This window comes from Abramis brama, assembly GCF_963993115.1.
Source record: "Abramis brama genome assembly, chromosome: 21".
Taxonomy (NCBI): domain Eukaryota; kingdom Metazoa; phylum Chordata; class Actinopteri; order Cypriniformes; family Leuciscidae; genus Abramis; species Abramis brama.
In genome coordinates, this window is record NC_139983.1 from 13,917,221 (window position 1) to 13,940,606 (window position 23,386).

The 23,386-nt window shown below is 36.0% G+C and overlaps 1 protein-coding gene across 2 annotated transcripts in view; it reads left to right on the plus strand.

Annotated features, from left to right (window-relative positions):
• The window catches only part of gpr137c (G protein-coupled receptor 137c), a 28,428-nt gene that overhangs the window by 2,169 nt on the left and 2,873 nt on the right, over positions 1–23,386 (plus strand). For both annotated transcript variants that reach the window (XM_084096061.1, XM_084096060.1), the window contains exons 2-6: positions 14,229–14,278; positions 17,003–17,231; positions 17,473–17,622; positions 21,326–21,451; positions 21,692–21,816. In XM_084096061.1, coding sequence (XP_083952187.1) covers positions 14,229–14,278; positions 17,003–17,231; positions 17,473–17,622; positions 21,326–21,451; positions 21,692–21,816 — 680 coding nt within the window. The remainder of the gene's footprint in view (positions 1–14,228; positions 14,279–17,002; positions 17,232–17,472; positions 17,623–21,325; positions 21,452–21,691; positions 21,817–23,386) is intronic.

The window sequence follows — 23,386 nt, forward strand, 5'->3', positions numbered from 1 at the left end:
CAGAAACAACCCAGTTATGGTGAACTATTTTTTTACTCTAATTTGCAAGTGTATATGAGATTCTCATTATTATTCATGTCCCAAACTCAACAAATGTGTGCTTTGCCCTTTCCGTTCTGTCCGACATGACCCCGGCTGATATTAATCTAACCTTGCTTATATTGCATTTTATTTCCCCCCTAGTCAGCACAAAGAGCTGTGGCACAATCAAACCTGACTGACGAGCGTTGCAGTCCTGTTAGATTTATTGACAGCTTTGTTTTATGCAACCACCATTTATGCATGTCTGCAGCCTTTCCCCTTACACCCACATTAAGTAGCAGAGGGTTGCTTGAGAGAGCTGGCCTTTGTGCGTATTACTCGGGAGCTATTTGAGATGTGGGCATCGTACAGACACTGCCTGAACACTGCGAGTTGGCATTTGAAGGTGCGAGCCAATCAGAAGCACCTGCTGCAAAAGCATTACATCACCCTGCTCAGTGCTATTCCAGGCACAACAAAAGGGGTGTGCAGCATTCTGCTCTAAGAACAGCAAACGCACAGACAAAGACGGCAAGCACCCTGACTTCCAAATGTCAGCCAAAAACAAAATTCCCATCGGCGGGGTACTGTACCCCGCACGGGGTACGTATCCGAGTGGGTTGTTTGTGCATGCTGTGCACGACACACACGGTAATGACTTAATGACCACTATTAGTGGTCACTATAGTGCGATTGATGTTAGTTGCTGCAAAAACGGGTTAGCTGTATATACTATTGGAAGGTTACCTCATTCAATAACTGATTTGGAAGGGAAATGCAGCATTATATACAGTATATTATCTGTGCTGTTAAAAAAACAAAGTCATTTCATACGGTCACCATGATTTTGCCAAGTAAGACATGTTTTGTTAATCCTGGAATGACATTCCTGTGTAAAAACATAGTCCTAACCTTATCCCTGCCTCTACACCTCATAGGTATACCTATAAGGGTACACATTGGTACCTAAAAGGAACAAAAGTGTACATTTTAAAAAGGTACTGCCCCAGTGACAGCTTTTGTACCTTTTTTTCCTGAGTGTAAAGCTAACCCTACTCATAACTTATCCCTAAAATCAGATGGAAATGAAAGGCGAATAAGAATGGTGTAGAAGCCCCTAACCATGGCTGTAAGCCTAAACTTGACAGAAACTGTAAACCTATCCCTCAAATCTGATTGGTTGATTAGAATGTTGTTCCTGGATCAACAAGGATGTTGTTCCAGGAACATGTTTTACTTGGTGAAATCACATTGACTCATTTGATACACGTATTTGCAAACATGTACACGGTTTTTCCAAAATGTGTGCTGGAACTCAAAATGTCGGTAGTTGTTTTTCACAGCCAGAATGCAGAGAATATGCTCGCTCTTTAGGGGACTTAAAAATTGCAACACTGTAAATAATGCATGAAATCCTTTGCAAGTATTGTCATATTTCACAGTTTTCACTTCTGTTCTTCCTCTGTCATCCTGTTCCCTGAGGTGGTACCAAAGTGATGACCAATTATTTTTTTCAAATTACACTTTCAGCAACTCTCGTGCGTGGAGGAAACACATTAAAGGCGTGTGTACCGTTGCTAACTGTTTACTTGAAGCAGAAACTCCCTTGTGAAAAGCATGTGTGATTTCTGCATGTAGGTGTGTGAGAGTAATGTATCACATGAGACCTCATCAGCAAAGCTCTGCAAAAGAGAAGAGATGGGCCCATTTTTCACCCTTGTATGTTTTTTGCTGTTGATGCAGTTGGTGACACACTGTCGGCAGTTTTTGGTGCTGCCCGGGCGTTATTTTAAACATTATTTCACAAGAATGTTCCAAGTAAAGAAAAAAGAAAATTGACATCTGTGACATGCTTTCAAATAATTTTGACTTGTCCCTCGTTTTATAAAAATGACCACAAGTCCTGTTGAGGGTAATGCCCTTGAGAGACAATAAAAGTATAAGGGCCAAGGCGTCCTGGAGGGTTTAAAAACAGAAATGTGCAGCTTGTAGTTTTGTTTAAGCACGTATCTTAGTTTTTCTATTTAGTAATAGCACTTCTGGCATTAACACTTCTGAACGCTGATTTTTCTATATGCAGTCAGTCAAAAAAAAATTGTCTATGTAAGATTTTTTTAATCTTTTGAAAGCTTTTGGCTTTTGAAAGAAATTGTGTATGCTCACCAAGGCTGCTTTTATTAGATACAATATGTGTATATACAGTACAGTGTTGGGAACACACACACGAACACACACACACACACACACACACACACACACACACACACACACACACACACACACAAGGGTATATACAGTATATTTCAGTCACAACTAAAACAGAAAAGTGTTATAAAACAGTGCAATGTGAAGTTTTACTGTACAGTTGCATACATTAGCTTATTTAATCCAATTTTCTCTATTATTCAATACAGTTTTGAAAGAATGACATATCCTTGATGTTGCTAATGTCAGACCTTACTCAATATCTGTCTGTCATCTCTCTTGACCATAAAAGTTTGTTAAAGCATGACATTTCTTCACATTTATCATGTCGAACCACTCATTGACTGCCTGTTTCTGCAGCCGTATCATCCCGGAGAGTCTTATTAATTCAGTTTGCTAAGGAATCTTTATAATGGTCAGCCAAATGTTGGCATCGCCCCCGCTCAGCTCCATTACAGCTTATTGGAATGTTGTTTTCTTATTCCCCACACACCCTCTCAGCGTTTTGGTCCTTGTAAACCATCCCTAGATATGCAAGTTTGGTGTAGATCATTATGATATTAGGCGGACTGCTGTTTACACTCCTCCAGTGCTTCTTTACTCATATTTTGGGACTAAGTCACGTGATCGGGATTGGTAACCGAACCGTGCCGCATTATTTGTTCAACAAACTTAGGCACCTGTTAGAGTTGTTCATTGGCTGGTCCTTATTAGAATGGATCACATTTTGCCCTTTGACAGCTGACTTGGAGAGGTTTATGCTGGAATTTGTTTTCCCCTAATGGTTTTAGCAGTTGTGCTGTTGTGTCAGGAGAGGTTTAGGATGGCTGTTGTTAATCTGTAACTAGGCCACAGATTCTTTGGCAGGGATATCTAGGTTCTGTAGACCTGCTTGTCTGGTAAAGGGAAGATGTGGATAGCGAGGACAGTCCACAAGAGCGTTGAAGGAAAACAGTCATTTAATCCTCCTGCTCCCTAAATTAGCTGCTTGTTTGTTCCTGGAAAATACAGTTGTTGTTTCTCTACATAAGTGGGCTGAATTTGACTCTCATATTATGTCAGTATCTTAAAGGGGCCATGTCGTACGTTTTGCAGTGTTTTTCCCTGACACCCACTAGTTAGTCAAGGTATCTTGTAACAAGTTAACTTCTTTTTGCATAAATATTCATGTACACTACCGTTCAAAAGTTTTGGGTTGGTAAGTTTTTTTAAGAGAAGTCTCTTATGCCCACCAGTGCTGCATTTAGTTGATCAAAAAATACAGAAATATTGTGAAAGTTTGAGGATTTAGACAAAACGTTTTCTATTTTAATCTATCTTTTTAATTTTTTTAAAAAGGTGTCACATGATCCTTCAGAAATCATTCTAATATGCTGATTTGATGCTCAAGAAACATTTCTTATTATGTTAAAAACAGTTAATATTTTTGTGAAAACTGTGATCCATTTTTAAAAAAAATTCTAATAGAAAGTTTTAATATAACTTAGTGTTTACAATTTGATCAGTTTGATCAATTTAATGCATCCTAACTGAAAAAACTATTAAAAACATGCTCACCCCAAACTTTTGAACGGTAGTGCAATCTCACATTTGTATGTCATTTTGGGCAACATGGCTAAATGAATAAAATGTACATTTTAGGACTACATTAGTATATTAAATGGCCTTAAAGCTATTCCAAGGCACAAAACTCCTTGTGGTGTTATAAATGGCTATTATCAGGTTATCCTGAATGTTTTACAGATTTTTTTGTGTGCGTAACCCTAACCCATATGATTTCAGTTACCACAGCATGTTTATTCACACTTTTTGTCAATGCTTTTTCTGTGAAAGTGTGTGTTTGCTGGCTACAGATGTTATACAAGGGTTTGTGTTATGGACATGTAAAGTATGACTCACTTGGCATGGGCTTCAAACTCGCATAATTTCTGCTCCCCAAACACGCACTTTCCTGCTTGAACGGTCGCAAGCTAATCAGAATCAAATAGATAGGGGGAATGATTGTCCCAAGGGTTGCCAAACAGGATTCTGTAAGACTAATAGAGTCTAAAGAGTGTTTTTGTTTTATTATTTGGGCTTAAGTGTAGTGGTCATACTGTTCAATAAGTCCAGTGGTTTTGTGCTGCTTTTATTGTGGAATTGGGTGTGTATTGGTAAAGCATGCATGTGCAGTCTGGAAATGAAGTTGGCGTGCCTTAACCTGAAAGCTGTTTGCACTCCTGTTGTCCTGGGTAGCCTGAAGTTTGCCTCTCAGCGTAGTCTGGTCCAAGTTAAAGGCTATCTGACATTTAAATTGACCAGCTATACAGTTTGCCTTTACAGGATGGGTTAATCTGAAGAAGAAAAAATGCATTGTTAAATCATGATTGATTGACATAAAAAGTTGAATTTATCACAAAAAGTAATTACACAGAAATGTTAGGTTTTTATGCCATAGTTATGACTTAGTATCTTATAATTTAATCTTTTTATGTCATAATTTTGTCATAATCATAATTATCTCATAAGCATGACGTAGTATCTCATTTCAACTTTTTATCTCTCCATGACTTATAATTTTGACACTTTTGACCTTTTATGTGATGATAATGGTGTACCACAGCATAATTTGTTCCCATAGAAATTGGACACATAACTCTGAGAGCAGAACATTTACTTGTTGCGTTGCTAAATGTCTCAAATAAGGCTTTTGAATATCTTTACATTTTGATAATATAATATGATAATGATAGTTATTTTTCGGAAGCAGTCCTTGACTAAAAACCTACTTTTTCCTGGCACGATCCTGAACTTATCCAGCTTGGCTCGGAAATTGTTGATACTGAATGGATTAGTTTGGTTGACTATTAACCATCCCAATGAGTCTTACTGAGTGTGTAGGCCTATGTATTTATTTTGACCTGCTTTGACTTCACACAGGATACAGAACCTCCATCACTCACATCTGTTCAGTGAGGGCTCTACGTAGCAATCTTGTACAAAAACAAGTATTAAACAGATCAGAGGGGAGCGTTCCAGATTTGATTCCCAGTGTAGGTAGATTAATCACTGGTTTTAAACTTCCTTGGGGCCCTCTTGACATGAGGCACTGAAGGGGAACGTGTGTGTTTGCAGGGTTGTGTTCTGATTACCGAGGAGGAAAACAGGAAATGTGTTCAAACATGTTAACATGTCAGAAGTCCTCAGTGTCCATTCAGATAAAAGCTTTCACTCACTTTTGGTTTGGTAAATCAGACATATGCACTGTTTTGTAGGGCCAATTTACATTAAATTATATATATACATTTATACTGTATGTGTGTGTGTAGCCTATATATCTATCTTTGAAATCCAAACCTGTATTTGTGTGCAATTTTTGGAGCAATGGACTCAAATAAACATCAAATTAAATATAAAAATGTACAAAATTAAAAAAGGACATTAATATTATTCATAAAACAAGCTATTTTTCTTGCTAGGTTAATTTTATGTTGGATAATACATTATACAAAGTGTACTGTATTCATGTCAAGAAAAGTTTGCTTAATTGTGGAATAAATCTTTTTTTGATTTTAGCTGTCAAGCATCATGCGTAGCGATATCATTCCACACCATCAGTAAAAGAGGAAGAAGTCACAAAGTCTCATGACACCGAACCGCAGCATTATGCATTTTCAAAAGCATGACTCAGTGTGATGTGGAAGTCTTATTATGGTAAAAATACATTCAAGGAACTGAGACAAATGTCTGCATGCGGGTCACAGAAAGGGCTTAAATATCAGTCCTCTAAGAAGACTGCTGCCTGCTTCCCTTTTTTCCTTGTCCTTTTTATGTGACTGGCCGAAAGTTGCTGCCGTGTGTGCGTGTGCGTGTGCGTGTGCTTATAGAAGTCATGAGTCACATTTTATACCAAACAAAACATGTCTGTCTTAGCTCAGAATACAGGCCTATCCTTATTTGTTTGCTCCCTTTTCTTTTTCACTTTTTTGTTCAACTATTTTAATTTTATTTAAATAAATAAATAATATCATTACAAAAATATTTTATGTTGAACACTCTCAGGAAAAAAAAGTACAAAAGCTATCGCCGGGGCGGTACTCTTTCAAAAAGTAAATGTATGCTTTAAGTACACATGTAATTTTAGGTAGCCTACTAATATTCACCCTTAAGGGTTAAATAAGGTACAAAGGTGTTCCTTTTGAAAGGGTACTGCCCCAGTGACCGTTTTTGTAAAAAAAAAAAAAGATACTAAGAGTGAATACTGGCCCTAAATGTTACCAGAATATCAAAGATCTCTTTTGACTTGGACCATTAAGTATGGGGTACATTTACAAATAAGTGTAGAGATTCACAAAAATGTATCAAATTCACAAATAAATAGATTAACAATAAATGTAAAGAGTTTCTCTAACAGACAAATAAATAAAATTAGATTTGCGAATACATTTTTTTTTCTACAAATGTGTTTAATGTCACAAACACAACTCTGCCTGGCATTCATAAGGCCCATAAAATTAGTACAGTAAAGATGTTTCAAATTTGGATTTCGTTAGACCATTAGACTGTGTATCAAGCCAAGCATTATATTTTATGAGCCTTTGAGTGCTTTACATCTCTGTTATGGCAACAGCGCGTTATGGAAGAGTCACATTATTCAAGATGGAACAGAGAAGCATCAATAAGTAGCTGACTAATGAATAACTGGATTCAACCTCGTGATAAACATGCGAGTTTGTGTAATAGGTGAAATTACTGTCCTATACAACAGCCAGCAGCACTTCCCACTTCTTCATTTAAACAGTTTTAATGACGCATATGAGCACATGACCTGCTCCATGGATCTAACGATTTATATTTAAACATTAAATACTGTACATGCATTACGATTCCCTTTGTTTGTAGAGAAGATATTGGTGGGTTCTTATTAAACGTGTGACTGGGTGTTGTTGCATTCCAAAGAGATCATGCATTTAAAAGTGAAATACCCAGCAGACCAGCGATATGCATCATTTTTGATTCAAACACTTGATCTGCACAAATAATATTACATATGAATCAGACTTAATAATTTACTGACAGCATCCAAAATAAATGCAAAGATGTATACTCTTATACTGTTATATCACTGATGGTCATTTGGCCTCATATTTGGTATTATATAGGATATGTCCTATATTATGTTTTGTATATAATCCTGAGTTTATCCAATTCACCAATGATGGAAATATAAAGAAGCCTTAAACTCCAATAATCTTCAGGAAACGGGGTGTTTTATAGACCATAGAATATAGTTCCTTTCAGGGGTGCAAAATGAATCTGTTCCTGTGAATCTGATTGTAAAGCGAATCGTGATTGGTTGTTGCGAGAACTTGCTATGATTGGTCAGCACAATGTGGCCGTTATCTGATTGGCTTGAGTAAACAGTGGGTAGAGTCCACTTATTCATGGATTTGTCTGCACGACTTTGAAGTGTTTCAGGATCCACAAATGCACAGAAAGCGTTTCACAAATGAATGCCAGGGAGAGTTGTGTTTTTGACAGAAAACACATTTGTATTTTAACATTTTATTTAATCTATTTATTTGTGAATTTGATTAATTTCTGTGAATCTCTTTACATTATATTTGTGAATCTTAATTTTAATTATTTGGAATAATGAAACAATTCTAACCCCATAATTAAGCAATTAACTGGCAACCATCCAGCAACCCCATAGCAGCGCACTAACAACCACTTAGATCACCCTAGCAACTGCATTGCAATACTGGGGCATTGTGATTTATTACTTTTACACTGGACTTTCTTTCTGAGAATGTAAAAAAAATCTACTTTTTTAGTTATTCTTTTTTCCTATGACTTGTACCTTTCTCCACCTTGTGACAAACAAATTGCAGTATCAAATCTGTTTGGAGGCAGTGCGGAGTGTGCTGACCTTGTTTTTGCATGCAAGACTGCTTTGGGGTGGGGAGCTGAGAGCAGAAAGATAGGAGCTTTTAATGCTGCCTTTTCTCTGTGAAAGCACTGCGCTCGGGGCAACACGGGTCCCTTGAGCCTATCGCTCTCTCGTGAGATGACGAAACATGAGGTGCAGTTTGTGTGTTTATTTTTGCAAGTCTTTCTTCTATAACTCCGAATCATGCTGTGCTGTGGTGTCTCAGTGCAGACTGCGGTGCGTCTGCTGTCAGGGAGACACATGAGGATGACACGCATCAACATGCACAATTCATACGCAACACAAGTATCGACCACTGCACCTTTTATCTCTTCTGATTTCCTTGTTAAATTAGTCATATTTTGCATTTTGAGCATTTGATTTTTATTTTTTGTTTATTTGAAGGTCAGTAAAAAAATTCAAATTCACCCTAAATTGTGACACTTTCCACCCTCTTTGGCTGTTTTTGATACTGTACGTTTAAGATTTACACTAGCGTTCAAATTTAAACAGCAAGGATGCATTAAATTGATAAAAAGTGACTAAAGACATTTAAAATTTAAAATAAATACATTTTATATTCATTAAAGAATCCTGAAAAAAATTAATAATGGTTTCCACAAAAATATTAAGCAGCACAACTGTTTTCAACATTGATAATAAGAAATACTTGAGCAGAAAAACGTCATATTATTATGATTTCTGAAGGATCATGTGACACTGAAGACGAGTAATGATGCTGAAATTTCAGCTTTGATCACAGGAATAAATTACATTTTAAAATATATTAAAATGAATTAATATATTAATTAATTAATAGTTATTTAATTTGGATATATTATTTTCACTGTATTTTTGATCAAATCAAAATTTACCGACCCCAAACTTTTAAACTTCTGCACCAGCATGTTTCACACAGGATAGTGGCTGAATACTGTAAAAAGATGTAGATATCTAAAAGTGAATGGCCCTATGTTAATGTGCTTTATGGTTGTGATGACATAACCATGATTTCTGAATGACCCGTTTTTGTAGCTAAATTATATAGACCCTTTTACAGCCCACGTGATCAAATAGTTGCGTGCGCATTTTGGCAACGGAAGTGGTGTTTTTCCCCACTGGCTCTAACGTGTTGGCACCTCCGAAAGTTTATCAAAACGGTTTCCCAGCATCAAAATGCGTTTACGGTTGCACTAATCGATATTCCACCAAGGGGCTTAAGTTTTATAGGATTCCGACAGGATCACGGCCGTTTCAGAATAGTGGCTGCAGGCGAGTAAACGTGTTGATTGGAGCGAGGACATAATAAAAAATGCTTGCGTCTATGGCAAGCCATTTTAACATTTAAAAGCTAATTTTGACTATCCGGAATTAACATTGTAGATATCAACAATGTCTTTCTGACTAGTCGTAATTACATTTTGGATAGTTGGAATTGTCATTCAAGATATCTGTAACGTAATTGTGACTAGTCGAATCGACAGATTAGACAGATTTTGCCTTTTAACTAGGCAAAACTGAATTACAGATAAATGCAATGACATCATTGAAAATGACATTCAACTCGTCACACATCTTAAATGACAATTGCAGATATCTGTAATTCAGTTTTGACTAGGCAGAATGAAAGTTAAAGATATCTCAAACGTCATTATGACTAGTGCAAATTATTGTGCATGACGTTGCTCTATTTTAGATATCCATTTCCCCTCCCCGCCATATTCAAAGAAGAAGTGGGTTCATTTCCTTATTTCTATGAATGGAAGAAGAAAGAAGCAGTCATGGCATTGGCTGTAATCGAAAAAAACACCAGAAAATGATTTTTATATAAAAAAATAAAATATAAAAAAATGTTGCAATACTATGTTTATGATCATGCTTAAAAGGTTATTGTTGCCGTAAGATTTATGCGTGAAAGAGATTCACACTAATTCACTTTAATAAAGATGCTGACATGCATGCTATTCTTGCCAATGCCATGGAAGTACAATAACATTAACTTCCTTAGATGAGAAAAAAAGTTCTTAGTTCAGATTAGTTCTTATTTTTTATTTTATTTTTTCAGTTTGAAACAGTATCTAACAGCATTAAAAAGACGATTAAAAACTCTGGTTGCTCCGGCATGGTGCTAATCAGTGCTAATTAAAGTTAACAGGCAACAGGTGCTATGTGATTTGATGATTTGAACAACACGCTCTGCTCCCGCCTAAAGTGTGATGCATACAGATATCTGCAACGTCATTTGGCCTAGTCAAAACTCTAATTCAAGATATCTGTAATTACATTTTGACTAGGCAGAATGAAAGTTACAGATATCTCAAATTTCAGATATCTCTAATCAAAATTAATTTCAAGATATCTATAACTTGATAATAGATATCTACAATTAAATTATGACTATCCCTAACTCCAGTTTAAGATATCTACAACGTCATTTTGACTAGTCATAACTCCAGTTACAGATATCTACAACGTCATTTCGCCTAGTCAAAACTTAATTTAAGATATCTGAAAAGGAACATGTAGATATCTTGAATTGAGGTGAATTAAAGATATCTTGAACTGGAGTTATGACTAGTCAGAATCAAATTGAAGATATCTCAAACTAGAATTACAGATATCTACAATTCAGTTGCAGATATCCGTAATTCACATAGTGGATATCTGCAACTGAATTGTAGATATCTGTAATGATAAACCCCATACAAATGAATGGCAAAAGTGACGTCATTTGTCCTAGGAAGAATGTCTTTGTGGAAATCTGAAATGTTCTTTTTGACTAGGCAAAACTGAATTACAGATATCTGCAACACATATCCAGTCTAGCTTTTAAATGTTAAAATGGCTTGCCATACGCGTCTGTTGTTTAATCCGCTCGCGTAGCTTGACACGCTGCTGATTCTCGCCATACTTCCGTTGCCAATATGCGCGCGCATACGTCATCGTTGTGTACAAACAGTAAAAGGGTCTATAGGTGGAAGGGAGAGAGAGGGAGCTTTGCGATATGAACATTAGCATGTCTGAATAGTACTTTTATTTTGAAAGAGTAGGGAAATCTTGTTTATTGTTGCCCCTTTTAATTTTACTTCCACTTAATAGGATATTTGTACATTTTAATTCAGTGGTAATGATTGAATATATGATTAATTTTAAAGTAAGTTTATTATTTCTTCATGAATTAATTCTAAGTCATTGCAGATGCCCACTGCCCTTGTGCATATACAAACAACACAGCATCTGTTCTCCATTTGCTCATGTGCCGCCGCTGATGGCTGTCAAATGCAGCCTGTCGGACGGGTGTCGTAGTCCAGTGAATGGAGGGCGTCTGCAATTTCCTGGTGTGTTCAGCTGTTTTACACCTGAGTTCTCTTGATAGTCATGAGCAATGCTGCTTTGGTTACACAGACGTCCTTTAAAAAAATAAATAAATTTGCTGTAAGCCTTGCTGGTTTGCCGTAAGACTTCTGGGATTTTACAGAGATCATTTGGCACTTGTCCTTCTCATTTTGGTCTACAATCTGAGAGTCCTTTGTTGCATTTCATCAGTCATGTCTGAGAAGAGTGGAGTCAGGACTAGGATCCTACATATGTGTGATCAGGAATGTAGACATGACGTGTGAGTTTTCACTGTTGTTTCTTAAATGAAGGAACCTAGTAAATTCCCATTATCCCTTGCCTTATTGTCACTGTGTCCTGTCCAAGATCATTCCATGCATCGGTACTTATGTTTTGTGTCACAAATATTCAATTTTTTGACATTCAATTGGAAGCATTTCCATTGAAATGTTTTGTGAAAGTGCCATAGATTGTAAATCACAAAAGTGTCTTTGTAATGATTTAAGTATGTTGAAAAGTTTAGAGTCACCATGAAATCAAAACAGACAATGCTAGCTATTTATGGAATATTGCAGTATTTATTATAAATGATTTATCTGTGCACACCATTATTCTTTTTTAATTCATGTGTGTAATTTTTAATCAAAATAACTTCCCCTCCATCACGCAGTGACATCTCTTGAGATAACGGCAATAGCAAACCACAATGATCCAATGAAAAGATTATCGCAACTTCCTTTTCATTTCGACTTTAATGGGAAATTATATTTAACTAGAGCTGCACGATAAATCGTTAAAAGATCGCAATCTCGATTCAAACACCCACGCGATCTTATTTCTAAATAGCAACGATTCGACTAAACCTTTGACATGTACGATCACAGCGAACATTCAGATCTGTGTTGGACGCTGCTGCTGATCCAGAGAGAGCAGTTGTCATGTATAGGAATGGAAAGGCTTCCCAAACAGTCTTTTCAACCACACAGTATCACTATTTCTTTATTAATAATTCAACTCATCCCACAGACGTACCGGGATAAAAGCGTATGGTTTGGATATAAACACTGATGTAGGCTATAGTTACATTCTTACACCAGTAGGTGGCAACAAGTGACTTAAAAATGTATTTGTCGTTGAATCATTCAAGAGATTAATTCAAAACCATTGATTCATCCAGATTAAACAAGTGAAGTCTTTATGAACGAGTCATTGAATCATTCATTCAAATGGATTTATAAAAAAAAAAAAGTTCAAATTAATTAAATATTTTTAAATAGACTGCAGCAATTAACATTTTGTCAGAACCTCTCATAAAAATATATATATTTATTTTAAGTTGTCTGTTCAGAATTGTGGGAGAATTGTGATCTATTTAAACAAAAAAAATCGTGATTTCTCAATTCATCCAGAATCGAACAGCTCTATATTTAAATCTTTGGAGTGCCGACAAGCAGCAGTAGTTTAGTCAACTAGTCGACTACATAGGGTGCCATGGTTGTTTTTGGATAGTGTCATGAGTTGTCATAACAGGGAAAAAACAGAAGGGCTAGATTTTGCAGAATGATGTGCAGATTGCTTTTTCACTTTTTAAATGTTCTTTAGAGTTGATTATAATCAATAAAGGGAAATGGATCCTTTTTCATCTCATTTGAAATCTAACTTTCACATGAAACCCAGACCTTTTCAATGTGCAGGTGCAGAAAGCAACTGGTGAGGTCATTTCCTTTTCCTGTTCCAGCTGCCGTCTACTGTTGTGGTTTATAATGTACAGAATTTAATATGACAAAGCTTAAAGAAAGCCTTCAATGGCCAATCATTACTTTGAAGTATGCAGACATGCGTATGCTCAACTTCATACACTATCGGTCAAAGTTTGGGGTCGGTAATTATTTAAATGTTTTTGAATGAAGACCCTTACTCAACAAGGCTGCATTTATTTGATCAAAAGTAAAACAGTAGTATTGTGAAATACTATTACAATTTATTCCTGTGATGCAAAGCTGAATTTTCAGCAGCCATTTCTTCAGTCTTCAGTGTCGCATGAAAACTGTGATTTAATTGTTTCAGGATTCTCTGATGAATAGACATTTTAAAAGAACAGGCAGTCGTTGCAATAGAAATATTTTATAACATTGTAAATGTGTTCACTGTCACTTTCGATCAATTTAATGCATCTTTGCTGAAAAAAAGTATTAATTTCCCTTTTTTTTTTTTTACTTACTGACCCCTATCTTTTGAACTGTAGTGTATATGGTGCTACAGTACATCACTTGCTAAGGGATCACTTGCTAAAACATTACTTGCTAATGGCCTTCATGTGGATCACACTTTGTGTGAAATACATGAAGGCCAAGTCAGAGTGAAAACTGTCCGTGAACACTTATCAATGAAGGTTGTGCAAGCCTAGTTGTGCTTGCCTTGGGTTGACATTAGGGTTAGAGTTGCAAAGACCTTTGATAAAACCAATAACTTTCAGTGGTTATTGCGCTATGAGGATGTTTGCTTAACCAGGAGATGTTTCTGTTGAAATAAACTCATAGAATGAGATACACCTTGGTCACCCTTATATTTGCTTTAGCACAAGCTAGTCATCACTTGGCCTGTGAGCAGGCTTGAAGTACAGATAGCAGAAGTTTCTTGGTGAAAGCAAGTTTTGTACTGATAAAACCTCTCCTCAAATAACCAAAGATCTAAGCTAGAGTTTGTCCTGGTCAAGTTTGTAAGTAATAAAATCTTACTATGTCCTCTTCCACAGGTGATTTTCAAAGCCAAAGCGAAGTATTCCCCAGAACTCAACAAGTACAAGTAAGAGACTTTCTTTCTTAGCTGTAAGTGCTGTGAATGAATTGGTTGCTTAGTGAGAAAGCACCCGTATGAACAATATGCTCTTTCTTTACTTTTTCAAGTGCTTTAAACTGTTGTCACCCCTGAAATCTTGCACAACTTTCAGTGCTGTTTAGTATAGAGCGGTTTAGGAATTACGTATATTTCTAGGCCAATCCGGAAGTTAGAATCACTCTGGTTGCCTCGACAAAAACCCAATAGGATTTTTCCATTGGCTTTTGGATTATTGCAAAAATAAGCTTTGTGACTAACAAAAGTTGACGGGCCAGATTTACTCACAGCTTGCTCCAGCGCAAACCCTCTTTTGGCGTTAAAAAAGTACCGCCAGGATTTACTAAAGACGCGGAGTGAAAAATTAGCGCTGAAAAGGCGTTAACAGGGTTATTTTTGCGGCTGACCTTAATGCATATGCATTTGTAAGAGTTTCCCTTTCAGACACACAATTTATGGGAGGAGAGTATTTAAATGAATTACACAAGGTGGGTTACTAAGGTTTGCGCTAGTCAGTTTACTGGTATTTACGCCATTATTTAACGCTAAAAAAAATCCAGATTCTTAAACCAGACTCTAATTCACGCTGCTCTTGGTTGATTGTGTTGGTCATTATGGAAATTATCTGACTGAGTCTGTGTTCTTTAATTTGCACGTCGTCAGTAGATCACGCGCAGAACTTTCCACTCCCATCGGCGCTATTTTGGAAATGCGCTCCCACGCTAATTTGCCCTGTTTAGTAAATCTGGCCCTATGATTCTTATTCATTTTATTCATCATGATAATCTTCACAAATTAACACCACTTTTATGAATTTTGAACCCTAAATACAATCTGCCAAAGTCAAAAGCTAAAGGTAGGCTATAAACGAACTACACCGCGGTCGCTCAACTTAAGCGTCATAACGATCATTAAGCCTTTGACAACTCTTTTAGTCTTTAAATTAGAATTGTTTGCAGGAGTGTGATTATAAACCTTATAAAATTCAAAGTAGATGAATTTACCTGTTCGGCTGACGATGTTTAATGTCCCTGACAACCTCCGTAGTCCCATTTAGCCACAATGTTAGCAACTGCCTTTTACAAGACAAGTGAAAGCTTTAAAAAAAAAACACAAGTATGTATTACTGATGCATTTTATGTCGTAGAATAAAACATCTTGAACTTGTGATAACCAGAGACCTTTTTTTTAGGCATTTAGCCAAAAACCCATTCAAAAAACTTGCTAAAATCATAACTCATTTCCGGGTTTTGGCCTACAAAAATATGTCATCCCTGCACCACTCTATTGGCATACTGTTGTCTATACACTACATTAATTTAAAGAGATAGTAAATAATAATAATAATAATAATTTACTCAGCCATTTCAAACCTGTATGATTTCTTCTGTGGAACATTAGCAGAATGTTCATATTTCCATACAATGAAGGAATACTGAGCCTGTCAAGCTTCAAATACCAAAGCACCATGAAAGTTATAGCCGAAATTTGAGTCACTGATCACAAAACACAGAAATTTAAAAAAACTATTTTTTTCTATTTTTTTTTGTATAAATGTCGGTAACGTAACATGAATTAACAGTGAGCAATACTTAATCTTAGTTAATGTTAATCTCAGCATTTACTAATACATTTTTAAGATCAAGTTGTATCGGTTTACATTAGTTAATGCACTGTGAATTAACATGAACATTAACAAAGGTTAGTAATAGATGTAAAAATATATATTAACATCTGTTAATGTTAACAAATGAGACATTTGTAAAGTGTTGCCTAAATGTTTTTACTGTCACTTTTAATTTCAACAAACAGGTTAATGGTGAAGGTTTTCTTTTATTTACACTGATTCTAATCATATGGCTTCAGATGTTTTGGAATAAAGGACTTTTTTTTCATGTTTTGGACTTTTATGTAGCCTTTTTGTTTTGTCTGACAGCCCCACTACTTATTTACTCATCTTCCACACAAGAAAAGAAATCACACAGCTTTGTAGTGAAAATGTATTCTTTTGGGGTGAAATTAGAAGGATTTAGAAGCCTTTTTTCTTTGGTTGAAAATATCAAAAGACTTTAAAGAAGTTTGAGCCAACTTTAAACAGACTTTCGTTTTTTTCTTTTTTTCTTTTGGAGCATTAATCTGATCTGTACAAATGGGGCTTTGATCAGGTGATTCGAGTCTGATGCTGAGTGAAAAGCTTGGAGATCAAATCCTCCCACCTTGTCCCGTCCCAGAGGCATGTGGTGGAGGAGAGGATTGACACATGACCCAGACTGAGCTAAGCAACGGCTTGACTGCGCTCGTCTCTTTAACGCCTTTGAGCTTTCACCTTGTATTGATTTTTTTCAATATGCTGTATTTTTGAGTGAATCAAAATATTGAGCATGAAGAATGATAGGACGGGGCTTGATTTGATTCCACATAAGAGGGTGAATTGAATTATTAATAATATCATTTTTCCATGTAACCAAAAAAAAAAAAAAATGAAAGAAATACATTACATTTTGATTAGATTATCAAAAATGAAAAAATACATTCTTTAGAATAAAGTGCACTGATGAATCTCGTCCAATGCGTGTAGGGATGTTTAGTCGGGTTAAAATGAAATAATTTAAATCTAATAATAAAATGTAGATATTAAGGTTGTTCAAGACATGTTTCTTTCTGTAAAATAATTTTTCTCTCCACTCTCAATAGGGTGCCCCTGTGTCTAGGGTTTCTGCTGGCCGGTGTTTTTTTCTTGGTGGTGAACATGACGTGTGCCATGCTGGTTCAGGGTGATGCGGCTGAGAGTCAGGTGAAGGATGCCGTTCTGGCACGAGTGCTGGTTAACGACAGCCTCTTCGTTCTCTGTGCGATCTCACTCGCCATATGCATCTTCAAGATCGCTAAAATGTCTTCTGCAAATGTCTACCTGGAATCAAAGGTAAGTGAACATTTTGAGATTGAGATTTATATCAAGTATGTTTTTGTATTTGGATAATGGCTTGCTTCATACTTAAAACATGTTGTTAGTACGTACTTATACTTAGAAGTATGCGATTGGGGTTCAGAACAACAGTGCAGTGTTTTCAGTATGACAATAACAGCTGATTGCTTACGAACGGTGTTGAAAAAGTAATTACTGTTCTGTCTAAATGCGGTGATCTTTGTGATTTGCGATTTAGGGGACATCAGTATGCCAGGCCACAGCCATCGGGGCAGCAGTTATACTCCTCTACACTTCCAGAGCCTGTTATAACCTGGTTGTGGTGGCTCTTTCTCCTGAAGATCGGCCCAGCCCATTCAATTATGGCTGGTACAATGTATCTGACCAGGTACATTCAACATAACTCTATATATTATTATTGTTAATTCCAAGGGTCAGAATGAGGGGGGAAAATAAACTCAATTATGACTGTTAAAGCTTAAAAATTAAAAATTCCATTACAGACAGACAGACAGACAGATAGACAGATAGACAGATAGATAGATAGATAGATAGATAGATAGATAGATAGATAGATAGATAATAACTACTCTGCAAGTGACATGCAATTTTATGTTATAAACAGATGGTGATACAGAGGCCAACATATCTTTAGTGTATCTTTCTTGAAAAGAAAAAAAAAAGAATAAAAACGATGTATGATATGAACCCTTTAACAGTTATAAACTAAAGAATGCAAATTGTGCCTCTACACTTATACACCACTGTTCCAAAGTTTGTACTGGGTTCAGTAATTTTTATTTTTTATTTTTTAGGAAATGAATACTTCTATTCAGCAAGGATGCATTAAATTGATCAAAAGTGACAGTAAAGACATTTATATTGTTAGAAAAGATTTCTATTAAAAAAAAATTCTGTTATTTTTTAACTTTCTAATCATCTAAGAATCAAAAAAAAATAATGTTTCCACAAAAATATTAAAGGGGTCATATAATGCCATTTTTGTACAAGCTAATATGATTCTTTAGGGTCTAAATTAAAAGTTTGTAATATACTTTAATTAAAAATTCTCATTAGTATTGTAAGAAAACACTCATTTTACCTGGTCAAAAACAGCTCTGTTTTCAGCACGCCGTTTCAGTGCATGTGTCTTTAAATGATAATGAGCTTTGCTCACCCCGCCCCTCTATTCTGTGCGTACACCGTTTGTTAACACAATAACCATAACGCGTTGTTCATTATAAACATGGGATTATGAATTATATTGAGAACGTCGTATATAGAAAACATGCTGTAATGTACCCTGAGTGTAAACAGCCGCATTCATCGTGAAGCGTGCAGCAAGCGATTTGCAAAGATTAATATAAATATTAATATAAAGGTTAATAAAACGTTACACTCACTTCTTCTTCTGGAGGTGCAGCAGGAACACGAATAGTTGGTACCGATCCATTTTTCAGGAGCAGCTTCTTAGCAAAACCAGCTTTATAACATTACTGACCCTCGTTTGTAAAGCAGTCTGGTGTGTGAAATGATTCGCGCAAACATGAAAGCATTGACGTCGATCGTGGGGAATATTCCCTTCGAAAACAAACTCAGCCACTGCGTCTTCAGCGGTTTGGCTTTAGGAACATCAAAATGACTGCTGTGTTCCTTATTACACCCAAGAACAGAACACCACAATCGCTTAGACGCCATTCTGCTCATAGACAGTGCTCCAGCGTATCAACAATGAACGCGCCGGTCCGCGCGGACTATGATTGACAGCTCGCTCACGAGCGAAGGCGGGTCTGTGTTGAAACGCTGCTGTCAATCAACAATCGTGGGAGGGGCGTCGATTTTGTGACGTCACAAAATCGAACGGCTTGATTTGAGAGAGGGGAAAACGTATAAGAAGATTTTAAAAAAAAAACACTGGATGGATTTTATCATTTTATGATGGTTGTGTACAGGCACCAACACACATTTCAGTACAATCAACTTGTAAAAGTGCATGTACCATTATATGACCCCTTTAAGCAGCACAACTGTTTACCACACTTATTATTATTATTATTATTATTATTATTATTATTATTAACACTTGCAATAATAAGAAATGTTTCTTGATCAGCAAATCATCATATTAGAATGATTTCTGAAGGATCATGTGACACTGAAGACTGAAGACTGCCATCACAGGAATAAATTAAATTTTAAAATGCATTAAAATTGAAAACATCTCTTTTAAATTGTAATAATATTTCACAAAATTACTGTTTTTACTAATAAATCCACTCAAGTTGGTGAGCATAAAAGATTCTTTCAAAAACATTAAAAAATCCTTACCGACCCAAACTTTTGAACGGAAGTGTATGAAGAAAGCATAACACTGATAAACCCTCACTGAACTTTAACTGTCCCAGATAAACAAGTCTCAGAGAGCTCACTGCTGCTAGTGTGGCACAGCTGTTTGAGTTAATAATCAATGTTCTTTTCACCTTAATATGAGATTTATGAAGTTATAATGCATTTATGTCTGTCATAGTTGCTAATTCTTGTGTGCCCTGATTTAGTACTGGTATCCTTCAAGGGTTCGAGTCATTCTGTTGTGTGTGTGGTAGATTTGAAGTATTTTGGAGTATAATACATGCTGTGTAATGAATTGGAGATAATGCTTTTTGTTGCATATTTACAAATGCAGTTTTGGTGTTTTATAAAAAGAGATGTTGTCTTCATTCATTCAAAATAAAGTAATTCGACATGGATTATGCTTCTTTGCGCACTGCAGAAACAATCCATTTGAGGGGATTTAGACGGATATGGGCTCTGTGGGGGAAAGGTCTTTGTTTTGCTATAAATAGCCCGGGCAAGGCTACTGTGCAGAAAGGACCGCTGCCTGGTGGTGACCTAGTTTGGGTTCACCTCTGAGACGGGCCGACAGGAGGCCGAGGTTCCCCTTCTCTGACTCAGCTGCATATGTTTGGGTGGCTGTCTGCTTGCTTATTCTTCATAAAGCCACTTTGTCTGTCCCATGCAAAGCTGTTGTCAGGATTTGTTTTTCGCTGTTTGTCATCTAATTCTGGGATTGAATACATCCTGCTTTGTCCTGTGTTGTCTTTTTGCAGATATGTGTGTCCATGATGTTTGTGCTTTTGTTTTTGTTATGTAGGCAACTAGCTGTGCCGTGTTGTTGTCGTTTTTAATGGTTGTGGAGTATGTGCATGGACACTCTCTTCTAGGTTGCCGATTTTTCTGATAAAAATTACGATTCAGATTTAAAATGCTGTGCTTGTTTGACGGGCTGCACAATAGGGCCGATTATATATTTTATAATCATAAAGCTGCATAATTATGATTGGTAGTATTACTAAATAAAAATATTAAACAAAACAGGAAATATTACTGTCATTATATTTCACTGTAAAATAAAACTCAAGTATTTAAGAAAAATATAATAATTTATTTTAAGTACAAATGTAAAATTACAGTGCTAAAATGTATGGCTTTCTTAATTTCTATGTTTTCAAACAGTAAAACATTGAGCTTTTATTTTGACGCAAAACCACAGGAAGCCTCTAAACTAAAGCTTCTTTTTTGTTGACGCTTGTCATTACTAGTTTGGGAAGATGGTTGGTGCATGTTGCGTTCCCACATTACATTATCATTTGATCAGTTCTGATTCATAACTGGTTAGCTAGAACAAGGCAACACATCTTGAAAATGTTGTTTTTGTAAAAATAAAAATACATTAAAAAAAAAGTCAGATTGCTTAGAAACACAATAGCACATATATTTCTGTAATTCATTTTAACTGAAGTTTTAGCAATTTTGTTATTTTAATTTAATATTTATTTTAGTTTTAGTAATTTTTGAATTTCAACTTAAACTTATTTTATTTAAGTTAGTTGCCAAGCCATTTATTTAGACATTTTTCCATCTTATATTTTATTTTATTTCTTAATTCCAGTGTAGGAAAACTTTTAATTTTAGCTAGCAATAACAACCCCAGTGTCCACTCTGACTAAGGTCTATTGGCCTTTCAAGTGCATCAATACATCAATATGGTTCTCAGTGTTTAAATTTGTCTTGCTTTGTGTTTGTGTCTCCAGGCGGATGCAGAGAAGATCAATGGGGAAGCCTATGTGGTCTTTGGGATCATCCTGTTCTTCTGGGAGTTGCTGCCCACCAGTCTGATGGTGTTGTTCTTCAGAGTGCAGCGGCCCAATCAGAACCTGGTGAAAGTCTAATCCTGTCTCACTTCTAAATTCGTCTGTCAATATCACAGCTGGACACTTACTCAATGACGAGAGCCTGAGATCGGCTTTTTAAGCCCCAATGGAGAGCTGTTTTCCCTGTCAGATAGAATTAATTACTCATACGTCTGCCCCACTGAAAACAACATCACATGCTGCATTGCTGCTGTGTTGGGCCAATCATATGGTTTTATTTATATTTTGTATACATTGTTTCCGCAGACACCGGGCGGCATGATCAACAGTCACAGCTTTAGTTCCAGGGCTTATTTCTTTGACAACCCACGGCGCTATGATAGTGACGATGATCTGTCTAGAAACACAACTTCCCGAGGAGAGAGATGCAGGTGTGTTTAGTCAAATTTTATCTTTTAAGAAGATAGGAGGTGTTATAGTTACTTGCAGTTAAAAATTAAGACGTTATTAAAGGAAGGTTCATCTAAAAATTATTTACACAGTACAGGAGCCATCGGCCCCTTTTTTTTTTACTCACTAAACACTAAAGTTTATTTCTCAATAAACATTGTTGTTCAGAAGTGCTTCACTAAGTGCATTGTAAGTGTCTTGTATATAACAAATGGGCAGTAAAATAGATTAATGCAAGTCTCACAGACCTAAAGCATTTTTGAATCTGACATACACTGCCGTTTAAAGTTTGGGGTTGGTTTTAAAAAATATATATTTTTTATACACCAAGGCTGCATTTATTTGATCATAAATGCAGTAAAATAGTTATATTGTGAAATATTACAGTATGTTAATATATTTTAAAATGTAATTTATTCCTGTGATGGCAAAGCTTGGTTAGCAACAATTACAGTGTCAAATATGCCAATTTGGTGCTCAAGAAATATTTATTATTATTATCAGTTGAAAACAGTTGTGCTGCTTAATATTATTTGTGGAAACCATGATGCATTGTTTTCCAGAATTATTTGATTTAATAGAAAGAACAGTATTTATTTAATATAACTTTACTGTCACTTTTGATCAATTTAATGCCTCATTGCTAAATAAAAGTGTTCATTTCTAAAAAATGAATACTAATAATTTTTACTGACCCCAAACTTTTGAACCTCTTACTCATGAGCAAGTTCAAGGCTGTTTCATGAATAACTCATTAAAAGGAACCAGTGGTAACACTTTGTTTTAGTGTTCTTGTTAAATGTGTTGCATGTTGTTACTATTAGTAACTACTAGTAATAATAGTTACATGCAACTAACCCTAATCCTAACCATAACCCTATAGTAAGTACATGTAGTTAGTTAATATTACTCAGTACTTAAGTTAATAATTACACTGTAACAAGGACACCTTAAAATAAAGTTTAACCGAACCAGTTCATAAGTCATTTGTTTGCTAACAGCAATGATGACTTGCAAATGTTTATTTTTTTGTTGCATTTGCGACCATTTTAGTTAGTCTTGGGGCCCCGACGCACCTTCACGTCTTTCCAAACCTGTGTGACTTCCTGTTTTTAATGAACTATTACTTTAACTCTTTCCCGCCAGCGTTTTTGAAAAAAGATGTCAGGCACCGCCAGCGTTTTTGATCATTTTCACAAAAATGTCATGGCCCCCAGAATGTTTTATTGTATGAATATCTGACCATGCAAGAACTCAAAAGAAATCAAAAGAAACAGACCCTCTCTGCTTTTAAATGTCAACAAAAAAGTTTTATTTTAGCTTAATGCTTTATTTTTTTATTAAAGGAACCGTATGTAAGATTGTGGCCAAAACTGGTACTGCAATCACTTTCAAATTACTGTAGAGCGGTGTATCCCCTCCCCCTCCCCCCTGACTCGAGGTTGCCAGATATGCTGCAGAATCCAGCAGGAACGTTTGTAGCTGCAGCTGTGGTAGCTAGAGCAGAGCTGGCAACCTGGATGCCGAAACACTACTGACTTTGTGATTGGT